This window comes from Borostomias antarcticus (genome assembly GCF_949987555.1).
Source record: "Borostomias antarcticus genome assembly, chromosome: 8".
NCBI classification, from domain to species: Eukaryota; Metazoa; Chordata; class Actinopteri; order Stomiiformes; family Stomiidae; genus Borostomias; species Borostomias antarcticus.
In genome coordinates, this window is record NC_140241.1 from 20,430,341 (window position 1) to 20,444,607 (window position 14,267).

A 14,267-nucleotide genomic window follows, 5' to 3' on the forward strand; every position below is an offset into this window, starting at 1 on the left:
ACCCCCGTGCCCCTCCCACCACCAAGCCCCCGCGCCCCAGCGCCCGACCCCTCGGACCAGAGACCAGGGACGTCAGAGCAGACCTGACCTCCACTACCTCCTCCTCCTCCTCTTCCTCCTGTAGAAGCCTCGTCTCTCACACACACACACACACACACACACACACATGCATGGATGAAGACACACGCACATGCACTCATGGTACACAGAAACGCTTTCATGCAAAAGGACGATTGTAGCGCGCAAATACACCACACACACACACACACACACACACGCACACACACACACACACACACACACACACTGGTATAGACAGGTGCATTTAGCAAGCTTGTGCTGTAAGAGGGTCAAGGAACACTGCTGAAATGCATATTTCTCACCAAATCTCTCCAATGGGTATTCCAGGTTGCTGACTTTCTTACTTTCTCTCTCATATCTGAATTGCTTTTTTTTTCTCAGATCATTTCAGGACATTAATATTAATTTTATATTTTGTGCTGGATTGTATGCTATTTATTTGAATCTCTCCTTCGAGAGTGGATGCTTTATCTAACCAAAGTGGATTGGACCAAAAGGGATAGGCGCATCTTTGAAATGTCTTTTATTGATTTCTTCTTCTTCTTCTGCTGTAATCATGAATCCATACATGTCCACAAAATCACAGGCAAGGACATAGATCCACACACACTCGTATAACGCACACCAAATATAGACCAGCAATGACCTTTTATAGTTTAAAAAGAGAACATTTTAAAAGAAGAACCAGGTTATAATATTTGGTCGTTTTTCAAAGGAATCACAACTTGATATGGTATCTGATCCATAATGCACACGTGAGCTATATTTTTGCGATGTCTCTCCTCGGCCCTTGTGATTTTGGGGACATTCTTTTATTATTATTACTGTCATTATTACCTGTTTATTACCTGTTTATTACTTGTTTATTACTTGTTTATCTCTCGCTTAATCTCTCGCTTAATCTCTTGCTCCTCCTTGTCCTCTTTCCTCCCCTCCTCTTCACAACTTTTCACGGAGCAGCCGGCCCGAGCTAGGGGGCGCCCTCTCCCCCCGAGAGCCTCCTGCCTCCATTTGACTCCTAGAGGCCGCCCTCCCCTTTTTTTGCCCCCCCCCCCCCGCTTTGGATCATCAAAAAATCCCTTCTTTCCACCCCACAACACAACCCCATCTTAAATTTGTTCTCCAAATATATGACCACACTGAGGCCTCACCTCCTGTCCAATCAGGACCCCCCCCCCAAAGGGAGGAGAGGGGGAACGAAATGAAGAGAGGAGAGGAGGAGAAGGGAGAAACTGACTACCCTCCTCATTGAGCTCTTTCTCTCTGAAAACACATACATAGAGAGAGACTGTCTATTCTTCCTCCTCCTCCTCCTCCCTCTGCTGTAGTGGGGAGAAGAACCACATTGAGAAGAACATGGAACGTTCTGGAATCGTGTCTCGATCTCATGCACCACACTCCCATTGTAGCCAACACAGGCCTTACAGTATGTCACTGTGGAAAAGGCCCACTCTTGACTTCTATGGTGTGATAATAGCCATGACATGTTATGTTATTATTGTACATGACTTGACGCAAGTCCTCGTATTCAAACTTAACTCTGACTCGGTATAAATCTGTGTAACACCCTGCCCAACAACCACTTCCGCTGGCACTTCTAAAAAGCATTCTGCTCTATGTGTTGTAATCCCAGTTACGTTGTTGTAGGGGGGGAGGTGTGAAGGAAATGGCCTCCCTGTGTAATGTGTGGCCTATCACTGTTTTGCTCCAATAGCATCTGTCTTTTCACCCCCTCTCCTAATCTCCTCTCAATTAACCACCTTCTCATTAGTTAAACTCAGTACCCTACGGGAGGCGGGATCTAAATAGAAAGTGCAATATCTCCTTATTGGACGGCTGAATGACAGCTGTCCGTCAATCATACCAGACTCAAGAGTAGATGCTCAGCCTGGGAGTTGGGGGCGGAGACAGAGCTTGGGGCAGGTCCCAACATTCTGGGATGGCTTCCTCTCATCAGAGGAGATGGTTGGAGAGGCCTTGAGTTCACGTTTCACAATAGGAACATGTGTCTTTCAGGGGAAGCTATTGAAAAGTGTTGGAACAGTCCAGAATTTTGATAAAGGAAGTGTTACGAACGATGACCAGACCGTGTGAGCAGAAATGTGTCGAATATCATTGGAACTGTGGAGAATATGTTTTTTTTGTTGTGGTTGCGGGCGACACAAAAGATTTGGTGTGACTTGAACTCTTATCTTTTCTTTTTCTTTCCTTTTGTTCTTCCTTTCCTCTCAGTGGTCACGGGGGTGAGTGAGGACACAGCTCCACTAGCTGTGATGTCAGTGATGTTCTATGCATATAGAAACCTACCTTAACACCCACCCCCCCCAACCTCACTCTCATTCATTCTGTTGTTTGAGAGATTGTGAGTTAACCCACCCACCCCCCATTCCATCCCTGTGGAACCTGTTGTCAGTGTGGTTCAGTGTATTATGACCCTATTGTTTATGGTTCATGTTGGGCATGACAACGGTTATAAACGTTACTAAACCATCAACCACAAACCCGTCTGTATTAGAATGAGCCCATGTCATACTGACCACACACACATATCATCCCCTCCCTTCTGTACCTAGCACTACTATGACCCCCTAAAGTCTTAGTAACAGCAATTAAACAAACAAAAACAACTATATTCTAATTATTATTTATGAGTAAATAGTTTATCATGGACATTACAGCGTGTTATATTGTGTATCTGTGTGGTGCATCTTGTGGGAATTGTGCTTCCACTGTCTTTAGAGGTTTAGTCCACAATGTACTCATAAATTACTAATTAAATTATTACAAATAAGTGACTGAGTATAATTAAGACGTATGATAGAAAAAAAAAAAAAAAAGTGATAAATTATGTTATGAACTACTCGCGGGAGTTGATACCCCTGCCGATGTGTTGTGTGGAGTTTTGGCAGGTTTGTTTGATGCGTAGCATGTAGAGGAGATGTCCCTTTCTGTCCGTCAGAATGAGAGGAGGAGATAGAGGGACAGAGTGAATGTGTGTTTCCTGGTCTGCAGTGACAACATTGTGTAACATATCTTTCTGCTGTGGGTGGAATGAGTTAGTCCTGCAGGGCTGTGCTTTTGTCAACTTGATTAAAAAGTTCTGTGTACCAAAACATCGCCCACTCTGCTTCTGGTCTTCTTCAAGGAACTGGGCCCTGGGCCTAATAGTCCCTGGGTCTAATAGTATTTCATACCATGTTCAAAAACGTGTGAACTGTGCTTGATTAAAGCTGCAGTATTTGTAAGATTTCAATATTTACATATTGCTATCTTGTTATCTTGATGACTCAAGAGGGATAAGTGAAAACTGAGCTGTTTGGCCCTGCTACAGAAAATAGAATCATTAATATCATTTGGTGTCAAAAACTAACAAAGCTCAAGGTGCCGAGTCCACACACGTACGTTGCTAGTTCGCTCGCTAGCTACTGTAGCTCATAACTGGCATATAGTGCAGAAGTTATACTGCAGCTTTAAGCCAGCCTGGCACTACTGAACCAATTGTATAGTGCTATTAAGTCATAATTGGCAGAATGGTATTATAATTCTTAATAACATCACACCTGATCATAACCATTCATTACAGCTGAAGGGCAAATCAAAACATTAAACAGTCTTTACTTGCTCAATCAGTTTTATTCAGGAGAGGGGAAGAAAAAGTCTATAATCACTTCAGAATCTCAACTGTCAGAAGCCATTATCAATAGTTCCCCCGAACAAATCCTTCACAGACCTCTGACAGCGCTCTACGTTGCATTAAAACTGATTAGTTTTGATACATATTCCAAATAAATAGAGTATTTTCATTTAGTTCAACATTTGTATTAAATCAGACAGCATCCCCCACCCCCTTCACATGACCTGTCTGCGTGTCCCGGAGCCAGCGTTGGCTGTTCAGGCACGCGGACACCAACGGTCCAGGGATGCGTTTCCCAGAGGTATCGTAGCGCTACGATGAACGCCGTAGCTTACGATGAACGTAGCGCTACGATGCTTCTGGGAAACGCAGCCCAAGCTGCCAGCGGAAGAGCCGACAGCCAGCCGACCTCCCCTTCACACAACAGGCAGATTGAATATACAATATGTTACACAGTTACACTATGTACAGCTCCTTTACACGGAGAGACCATCTCTCCTCAACCCCTTAATCACACAAAATGTACTCAAAGAAAACACCGAAATACAAAGTGCTTAAAATAACTATCTACTTTTTTTTGTTTTCTGTCACCACCCCCAAAATAACAACTATAAAAGATTTTATCTTTTGGTTTGACCACTCCCAAAAACAAAAAAGTTTTAATTTGTTTCAATTACATATCTTTTATCAAAGAAAAACAGAAACAAAACAAGCCTGCTAGGAAGCCAGGAATTAAAAATTCAGATTCAGATACAGTACATTCAGTCCCAACAGAACCCACACGTCAAGTCCGATCACTGCTCAAAGAGCTGTGGCCCGTGGTAGAGGCGTCACTGCTATGGTTAAAAGCAGCCCAGGTGCGCGCGCACGCACGCACGCGCGCACGCACGCACACACACACACCTGCTTGCCTTCACAATAACTTTCCTCAGATCTCGATTTACACACTTCACTCTGCGTTAAATAACCAAACTTCAGAGGACTATTTTCGAGCGAGTTGTTTTTTGGTCCATGTTTTAGTGGTAATCAATGAGTAATCAAGGATTTTTATTCTTGGAAATAGCATGTGCTGAACTTATATTGAGATACCTGTACCAAAACGGGAAGACTTTTTACGCAGGGGCGATTAACCAATCGTAGGGGGAGTAACTTCCCACTCAGGAAATCACGGGAGGGTTCTCTAAAAACAGAGGTCTCCCCTGTCAATCAACTTGCTCTGCCTTGTGTCACTAGAATTAATGCAATTCTCCATATTTACATACCTGTACATCCTCTACATGCACACTGTACACACACACACACACGCACTTTAATTTCACATATCTCAGAAGCCTTGCCTAGAACAGAACCCTCAGCCAAAACGGACCCCCCAAAAAGTCCATGACATCATATGGCTCCTCCCAAATAGAAATCAAGAAACTAGAATGAGTTCTGCCATTAAAAAAAACTACAGTACTGTCCAGCTAAGTGGGAAGGGACAGGTCTTTGATTAGAAGCTATGTACAGTTTTTAGTGCAATTATCTACATTAAAAGCTGAACAGTTCTATAACAAAAAAAAGCAGAAATGCAACTTCCATTCAGGATGCTATTTGGATCAGGTAATTTATCTCATCTCACACCAACACCACGCACACTAACGCAAGCACACACACTTGCTCCAGTTCTACAGGGTGTATCAAATTATTATGTACAATAGGGAAGCAATGACAGGGGAACAGACAAGACTCTATAGACAAGAGACATAACCTATGACATCACCTCTACAGAATGTGTAGTTTTGTGATGTCACCATGACACGGATGTCCTCTTGTGATGTCATGTCGGTGTCACTCGAGTTTTAGCCTGAATGCTTTTGACACAGTATAAATGAACAGCGCAGATTGTGAGAACATGGAATACACCTATCCACCTCACCGACATAAATAAAACCTCTACTGTCCAAACATATGTTCAGATTTCAGTGTTCACTCAGGGAAGAGGATGGATTGAACAGGTCGCAGGATGGGGCAGCCAACTAGTCCATCTACATGCACAACCTCTCTTTTCTCTCTCGCTCCTATGACATCATCCTATGACATCATCAGGCCCACTGCTCAAAAAGTAAAGAGGGCAGAACTGACCACTCGCGCTCCACAAGCTAGCGTCTGAACGACGTTACAACGCGCCCTCTTTATGACTTTCAGACGACTTTGCGCTTCCAAACATACCCAGTGAGCCTCTCTAGAGCTCGACCCTCTGTCTGTCTCTCTACCCCAGACCCAGCAAACACACACACACACTATAGTTATGACAGCATGATGTTTCTCAATGGTGTCTCCCCTATGAGGGCTCCTCAGGTGAGATGGAAGTCTATCCAGGCTAAACGCACGCTGCCTCTCAACATCAGACGCATACATGGGGTGAAGATCCAGTTACAACATCGACATTCGAACGTGACGCTCGTTGTTTGGCCTGTTGTTTGGTGGACTGAGAAGAACAACATGGGGCATCTCTGAAGCAAAACCGAGAATTAATACAAACTTGAGATGAGAGCCCCTCCCCCCCCCCCCCCCCCCCAACACACACACACACTGGTTATACACACACTTTCCATCAACATGTCCACCAAAGTCTCCAGTTGTCCTCTATGAGATAGATAGCGGAAGCAGAAAGGACAGACATACTTTATTGCACCTATGTTTCACAAATGGGGAGGTAACGGGGGAGATAGGGGGAGGTAACGGGGGGGATATGGAGGCTAGTGGGTACAGAATGGGTTAAGATTCATTAGAAAGTGGGATAGTGTTGATCAATATCTCCTCTCCATCAAGAACATCATAGATAGAATCTCAAAAATCTTTATACAGTCCTTTACTGTCGTTAGAATCTGCCCCAAGCACATTGTAAGAAACAAACACACACACACACACAACTGACCATGGAAGATATTAGCGGAATCGAGGAGCAAGCCACACACACACAGACACACACACTTGCACAAAGAAACACACCTGCCTTGCGCACAAACAGTGTAGTTGCGACGTGTTTTCAGTCAATGGTAGACATTTACGTGTGTGATACACACACAGGGTCTTAACTGGACATATCACCCCCCATCTTTACACCCCCCCGCCCACCCACACGGCCCCCACATCCAAATCTTACCCCCCCCCCCACCCACGCCATCGCTCACACTCCCAGACCGCTTGCCCAGGGACGCCGCCCGCCATCCCCCCCCCCCCCCAAACAGCGGCCTCCCTCCGGTCTCAGACCACCAGGATCTTGACCTCGTCCTGCTCGTCCGGCCGGTAGAAGAAGGGGATGCAGGGGTTCTCCCCCAGGAACGGGGGCGCGCGCGGGGGCCCCTGGGGGTTCTGGATCTCCTGGAGGAGCTGCATGATCTGCCGGGCCGTGACATCCTCCATGGGTCTGAGGCCCGGGGGGGCCTCGGGCCCCGCCGAGGGGAGCTGTCCCTGGGGGAGGGGGGCGGTGGCGGGGGAGGAGTCGGAGGCGGGCTCTTCTGTGGCCGTGCTGAGCTCCATGCGTTCTGGAACAGGGGGGAGATGACACTCAGGGCGGAGTGACAACGAACAGATGTTTCTGATCTACACTGAGGTGGTGACGAGGGTGTACGTGTGTGTGTGTTTGTGTGTCTGTAGTGTGTGTGTGTGTCTGTAGTATGTATGTGTGTTTGTGTCTGTAGTATGTGTGTGTGTGGGTCTGTGGTATGTGTGTATGTGTGTGTGTGTCTGTAGTATGTGTGTGTGTGTGTCTGTAGTATGTGTGTGTGTTTATGTCTGTAGTATGTGTGTGTGTGTGTGTGTGGGTCTGTAGTATGTGTGTGTGTGTGTGTGTGTGTGTGGGGGGGTCTTTAGTATGTGTGTGTGTGTGTTTGTGTGTGGGTCTGTAGTATGTGTGTGTGTGTGTGTGTGTGTGTGTGTTTGTATGTGTGTGTGTGTGTGTATGTGTGGGGGGGGGGTCTGTAGTGTGCGTGTGTGTTTGTATGTGTGTGTGTGTGTGTTTGTATGTGTGTGTGTGTGTGTGTGTGTGTACCTAGCCCGTCCACGGCGTTGAGCTCCATGCGTCTCTGAGCGGGGGGCTGCACCGGGTCCTCTCCGCTGGGCAGAAGGTCGGGGTCGGCCAGGGCGTGGCAGTGGGCGTCGGCCAGGGAGCCGGCGTAGCGGCTGTACCACTCGTTCCTCTCCCCCACCAGACGCATAACCAGGTCCTGCAGCTCCGACAGCTTGGCCTGCACACACACACACACACACACACACACACAGACACACACACACAGAGACACACACACAGAGAGACACACACAGAGAGACACACACACACACACGTACAGTAGACACACACAGACACACACACACACACACAGGGTCAAACCACCTTTGTGTCACAGTAACAAACTACTTCTGATATAGCTGACAGTATTATAATTTAAATATATAATTTATATTTTTCTTAATAATCATGCATATTGTGGTACGCAGTCTCTAGCTGGCAGTTGGGGTAGAGTGTGGTAGGGTTAAGGTTGGGGTAGTGTGTGGTAGGGTTAGGTTGGGGTAGAGTGTGGTAGGGTTAGGGGTAGGGTAGAGGTAGAGTGAGGTAGGGGTAGAGGTAGTGGGGTAGGGTAGAGGTAGTGTGTGGTAGAGGTAGGGTTAGGGTCAGGGGTAGAGTCTGGTAGGGTTAGGGTCAGGGGTAGAGTGTGGTAGGGGTAGGGTAGAGGTAGTGTGGGGTAGGGTTAGGGGTAGGGGTAGAGTGAGGTAGGGTTAGGGTCAGGGGTAGAGTGAGGTACCTTCATCTCCTCCTTGTCCTGGGCCAGCATGCTGATGTACTGCTCCTTCTCCTTGTGTCTCTGCTTCATGATGGCTCTCTGGTTCTGGTACAGGGCGATGTACTCGCCTACACACACACACACACACGCACACGCACACACAGTGAGGTCAGTGCATGTGGCCCTTCCTGGTCTGTGTGTGCGTCTGTCTGTCTATCTGTGTGCGTGTGTGTGCGTGCGTGTGTGAGTGTGTCTGTCTGTCTGTCTGTGTGTGTGTGTGTGTGTGTGTCTGTGTGTGTGTGTGTGTGTGTGTCTCACCGATGGTGTCAGTCTCTCCAGACAGCTGTATGCAGCGGTGCTCCAGCTCCTCCACGCGCTCCTTCAGATCCGCCTTCTCCTGCATCAGAGACGTGAAGCGCCGCTGCAGCTTCTCCATGGCCACGCCCAACGCCTGGTGCACCTCCACCGGGACCCCGCCCTCTGGGGGGGGGGACACGGGTTAGACACACACAACACACTGGTGCACCTCCCCCGGGACCCCGCCCTCTGGGGGGGGGGGCACGGGTTAGACACACACAACACACACACACACACGCATACAGAGAGACAGACAGGACAAGACACGCGATTTAGGGTCAAAGCCGTGACCCTGTTATTCCCGCACACATGCTTTTGACATGTGAATGATATTACAGAAAACTGGAGTGAGACTTTTTGTCTGACACTGAAGAAATGAGACTGTTATTTGTTTTATATCAGTGAATCAAACAATTTACTAAACGAAAAGGCCAGTTATTAAAGGTTTGAAACTTTTTATTAGAACGAAATAGCCTGCGATGTGTGTCGTGGTGGCTGCGGTCAAATGATTTTCTAATTTAATTTTTCCCTGTAAATACATAATTTTAAAACAACTGATATCCTTGTCTCCCCATTTGATAGGCTATTTCCAGTGTCTTGCGTCTTGCTATTCTTGCACTTTGCCTTCAGCACTAGATTATGCTCACTTGTTTTAGAAAGAAGTTGCACTTGTGAGTTCTGGCAAGTAGTAGTACAAATTAAGTTAAATGCAATTATTGGTAGTTACTTTGGATAAAAGCATCTGCTAAATGACTGTAATTTAATGTAAAATGTAAGCAGGAGAATTCAACTTTTTACGATGGGACAGGGAAATATGCCTAAAGGAAAGCATTGTGATTATATTTTTGCGAGTGCAAACTTTTGTGACTCAGCAGTAAACCGTCAAAATGTTGAACAGGCAGAAATAGTGTAATAGTTGTTGTGAATTGTATTGCAGAAATGACCACCAAGGGAAACTGCTGCATTTGTTCTCATAACTTTAGAGACATGTCTAAAAGAGCACAGATCATCAAAATATAGCCTACATGCTGCAGAAAATAGGCAAATATTCTCGACTCTTACAATGGGAAACAAAATTGCGTTGTACGAAGGCATATTGTGTTATTCATTCAAACCTTTCATTCAAACCTTTATTTATTCTTATCTTTATTACAGTCAATGTAGTTTTTCAGCATGAGGTAATGCTGCAGGTTGAAGGAATAAGCTATGTACAGGACTATTCAACATTCATTTGATATGAACTCAACGTTGGAATGGATGGATTAACGCTTCCCTATAAACTATTAAAGGTATTAACGCTCCCTACAGACATTCGGTTATTTTAATGGCATTAACACGTGCCAAGCAATCGAATTCTGCCAGCCTGGCACGGCTCCGGAATGATGCGGCTATGGTGCTTTGTTTTCTTCTCTCTCTCTCTCTCTCTCTCACACACACACACACACACACGCGCGCACACACACACACACTTTCTCCCCACACTTACCTATGTGTCCATGTCCGTGTTCGTGTCCATGCCCGTGTTCGTGGTCATGCCCGTGTTCGTGGTCATGCCCGTGTTCGTGGTCATGTTCACAGCGGCCGTGGTCGTGTTGGTCGTACTGGTGGTCGTGGCCGTGACTGTGGTGCTGGGGCTCTATGCTCAGTGCTGCCATCTGGTGGCGGGAGGCCAGATGCAGCCTCCTCTCCTCCTCCAGTCTGCCCCTCACCTCGTCCCTCTCCGCCTCCAGCTGGGCCAGAGCGCCGCGCACAAACTCCTCCTGGGGGGGAGAGGAGAGAGAGAGAGAGAAAAGAGAGAGAGGGAGAGAGGGAGAAAAGAGAGAGAGGGAGAGAGAGAGGGAGAGAGAGAGAGAGAGGGAGAGAGAGAAAAGAGAGAGGGAGAGAGCAGAGAGAAAAGAGAGAGGGGTAGAGAGGGAGAGAGAAAAGAGAGAGAGAAAGAGAGAAAGAGAGAGGGAGAGAGAAAGAGAGAGGGAGAAAAGAGAGAGGGAGAGAGAAAGAGAGAGGGAGAGAGAAAGAGAGAGGGAGAGAGAAAAGAGAGAGGGGGAGAAAGAGAAAGGGGTAGAGAGGGAGAGAGTAATAGATGGGAAGAGATAGAGAGAGAACGGATAGGTGAAGGGAAAAGTCATCAGGAATCATTTCCAAGCATGAATAATTAATTAATTATTAAGCCATACGCTGGATAAACACACACAGTATAACCTTGATCAATAACGACAGGTATTCAGTTCAATCACTATGACAAGAGCGCTCATGAATCAAACGGGGATCAGTTGAAAACCAGACCATGATCTGAACGTTTGAAACCAGAAGTTCTCATAACTGGTACTAGTGCCCAGAGAGATATGATATCAAGTAGACTGGGTAGTCTGGCTGTACTTAATTATACTATATATATATATATATATATATATATATACTATAATCCCATACAAGCGCTGAGTAAGTGCATTGAACCAATCAACGATTGGATGTGCCAGAACTTTCTTCAATAAACAAAAATAAAACTGAAGTAATTGTCTTTGGAGCCAAAGAAGAACGATTAAAAGTCAGCGCTCAGCGCCAATCAGTAGCTAAAAACCACAAACGAAGCCAGAAATCTTGATGTAGTCATGGACTCAGACCTGAATTTCAACAGTCACATTAAGACAATTACAAAGTCAGCCTACTATTACATGAAGAATATATCAAGGATTAAAGGATTCATGTCTCAGCAGGACCTGGAAAAACTTGTCCATGCGTTTATCTTCAGTAGGCTCGACTACTGTAACGGTGTGTTTAGAGATCAGACAGCTGCAGCTGATTCAGAACGCTGCTGCTCGAGTCCTCACTAAGACCAAGAAAGTGGATCACAACACTCCAGCTTTTTATTAAGTCAAATAATCTTTCATTCATACACTGCACTGTAACTTTTATTCCTGTATTTTATTTTTCCTGCATTTTGTTTTAAATGTCCTTTTTTTTCATTTAATTTTATATGACCTTTTATGTGTTTCTTGCAGTTTGTTTTAATGTCTCATGTAAAGCACGTTGAATTGCCTTGTTGCTGAAATGTGGTATACAAATAAACTTGCCTTGCCTTACAGAATAAGACTATTGTAAAACATCTAGGTGTTGTTCTCGATTCTGTTGAATTCTAATGCACACATTAACAATGGCTGCCTTCATTCATCTAAGAAATATTGCAAGAATAGAGCCCCTCTCTCTCTGGAGGATGCAAAAAAGCATGCTTTTGTTTTCTCCCAGCTCAACTACTGCAACACACTTATTTCTGGCCTGCCAAAGAAACCTACTGACAGTTTTAACAAAAACTAACATAAGAGAACATATTACTGCAATCTTAGCCTCATTGCACTTGCTCTCAGTAACCTTTAGGATTTATTTTTAAATGATTCTACTTGTTTTTAAGGCACGCAAATAGTCTAGCACCTTCCTACCTCACCGATTGCCTGTCCGAATATGTTCAAAACCGTCCCCTTTGGAACAAATTCCCATTACAAATAAGACGGGCAACAACTGTAGATACTTTTAAGAAACAGCTCAAGCCCCACTTTTCAACTCTTGCTTTTAACTGATTCCATCTTTTACATTTTAGTGTTGTTTAATTGCTCTTATTTGATCATGTTTCGATCATGTTTCTATCTTAATGTCGTTTTATGTTGTGTTGATTTTCATTTTTGCCATTATTTATTTGAGTTTACCATATTATTTATTGTTTTTACTTGAATTTGCTTTTCTCTCTCTTACCTGATCACGTTTTATCATATCTTTCTACTTTTTATTTTTTACCGTTATCTGATACTTCATTTCCATCTTTTAATTTGTTCTTTTTTATATAAACACTTTGAGCTGCATTCTATGTCATGAAAGGTGCTCTACAAATCAAGTTTATTATGATGCTATTATTAAGTGTGTTTGTCAGCTTCTCTGATTGGCCGGTCCTTCTCACCATCTCCTCCCGGCTCTCAAAGTCCTCTGGGAAAACGATGGAGGACTTCAGAGGGCTCTCCTTCAGGGATTGGCTCTCCACTCCGTCTCCTAGGTGACAACACACACAAGTGTTAGTGATGTCACAAAGACCTCCACGGGCAGAACATCACACCGTGTCCTAACTGCTTGCGACGTGAGCAACAGAACACGACATCGCATGCTTGCTGTCCTAACTGAAACCGTTAAATTTCCTGTTCTGTTACGTCATTTGTCTATATTCCCAACTGAAGACAGTTAAAGAATGAACACCTGTCAACGCGAGCGACAGGAGGAAAATAGGAACAGGGCGAGCGTCCTAACTACGAGCGTGTAAAACCGTGTCCCAAGTATACGCGACGCGAGCGAGCGTCAGCGACAAAATGCGTTCCATTGCCCTTTTGACGCTCGCCCTGTTCCTATCCTCAGCAAGCATGCAATGTCGCGTTCTGTTGCTCACGTCGCAAGCAGTTAGGACACGGTGTAAGCCGTACATGACGGCTAATACCAGAATTGACATCTCATAATGGGCTATATGAACACCTCCAGTACTTCCTGAAATTAGACATGCTTCTCCATTTCCTGTCCTACACTACCGGATGAAGTGATTAATCAGGCCTGACTGCAGCACAATGATCAGGCACACCTGAATAATCATTTCATCCAATAGTGTAAGACAGGAAATAGAGAAGCATGTCTAATTTCAGAAAGTACTGGAGGTGTGCATACAGCCCATTCCTAACATGACCAGGACAGTGACTCAGGTGAAGGCGTACCTTGGTCTCGGGGGGGAGTGGCCAGAGCAGAGCTGTTGAGGAGCTCCTGGACCTCCGTCTTCAGCTGCTCGTTGTCTCTGGCCAACTGCTCCAGTCTCTCCTGTAGGACGAGACCACATGTAAAAACACACATGCAGACCAGGCCAAAAGAACGGAGTGTGTGTGTGTGTGTCTGTGTTTACCAAGTGTCTCTGCCTCTCACATGGGCCTACCCCAGCGTAATTCAGTCTCTGGTTCTCACACCACACCTAGTGTGTGTGTGTGTGTGTGTGTGTGTGTGTGTATGTGTGTGTGTGTGTATGTGTGTGTGTGTGTGTGTGTGTGTGTGTGTGTGTGTGTGTGTGTGCGTGCGTGCCCGCTCACCTGAGCCTGCTCCAGCTGCTTGTGGCTGAGCTCCAGCTGAACGCGCCCGTGGGTCTCGTCATGCTGCAGCCGGTCCATCAGCTGGCTCTGATGCAGGTAGTGGCGCTGGATCTCCTCCCTCTCCGATGCCAGGGTCTGGTAGCCCGCAGAGTACTGCTGGAGGTGGGCGACCACCTGCTCCCTCTGCTCCAGCAGGGCCTGGTACTCCTGGTTCTTCTGCTCCAGCTGGGGGGAGGGGGGAGAGATGTAACGGTATGAAAATTTACAGATTATAGTGACCAAAATGATCACGGTTATCAGTATTATCACGGTACTGTTAAAATATGCTGA

General features: G+C 45.8%; 1 protein-coding gene across 3 annotated transcripts in view; it reads right to left on the reverse strand.

Moving 5' to 3' along the window:
- Positions 1-6,948: 6,948 nt before the first annotated feature.
- golga2 (golgin A2) overlaps positions 6,949-14,267 on the reverse strand; it is a gene marked incomplete at its 5' end in the record, with an annotated part of 33,149 nt that continues 25,830 nt past the window's right edge. For all 3 annotated transcript variants that reach the window (XM_084441706.1, XM_084441705.1, XM_084441704.1), the window contains 8 exons: positions 6,949-7,242; positions 7,749-7,944; positions 8,500-8,606; positions 8,797-8,958; positions 10,322-10,595; positions 12,782-12,870; positions 13,575-13,674; positions 13,938-14,162. In XM_084441706.1, coding sequence (XP_084297832.1) covers positions 6,962-7,242; positions 7,749-7,944; positions 8,500-8,606; positions 8,797-8,958; positions 10,322-10,595; positions 12,782-12,870; positions 13,575-13,674; positions 13,938-14,162 — 1,434 coding nt within the window. In that variant the 3' untranslated portion in view covers positions 6,949-6,961. The remainder of the gene's footprint in view (positions 7,243-7,748; positions 7,945-8,499; positions 8,607-8,796; positions 8,959-10,321; positions 10,596-12,781; positions 12,871-13,574; positions 13,675-13,937; positions 14,163-14,267) is intronic.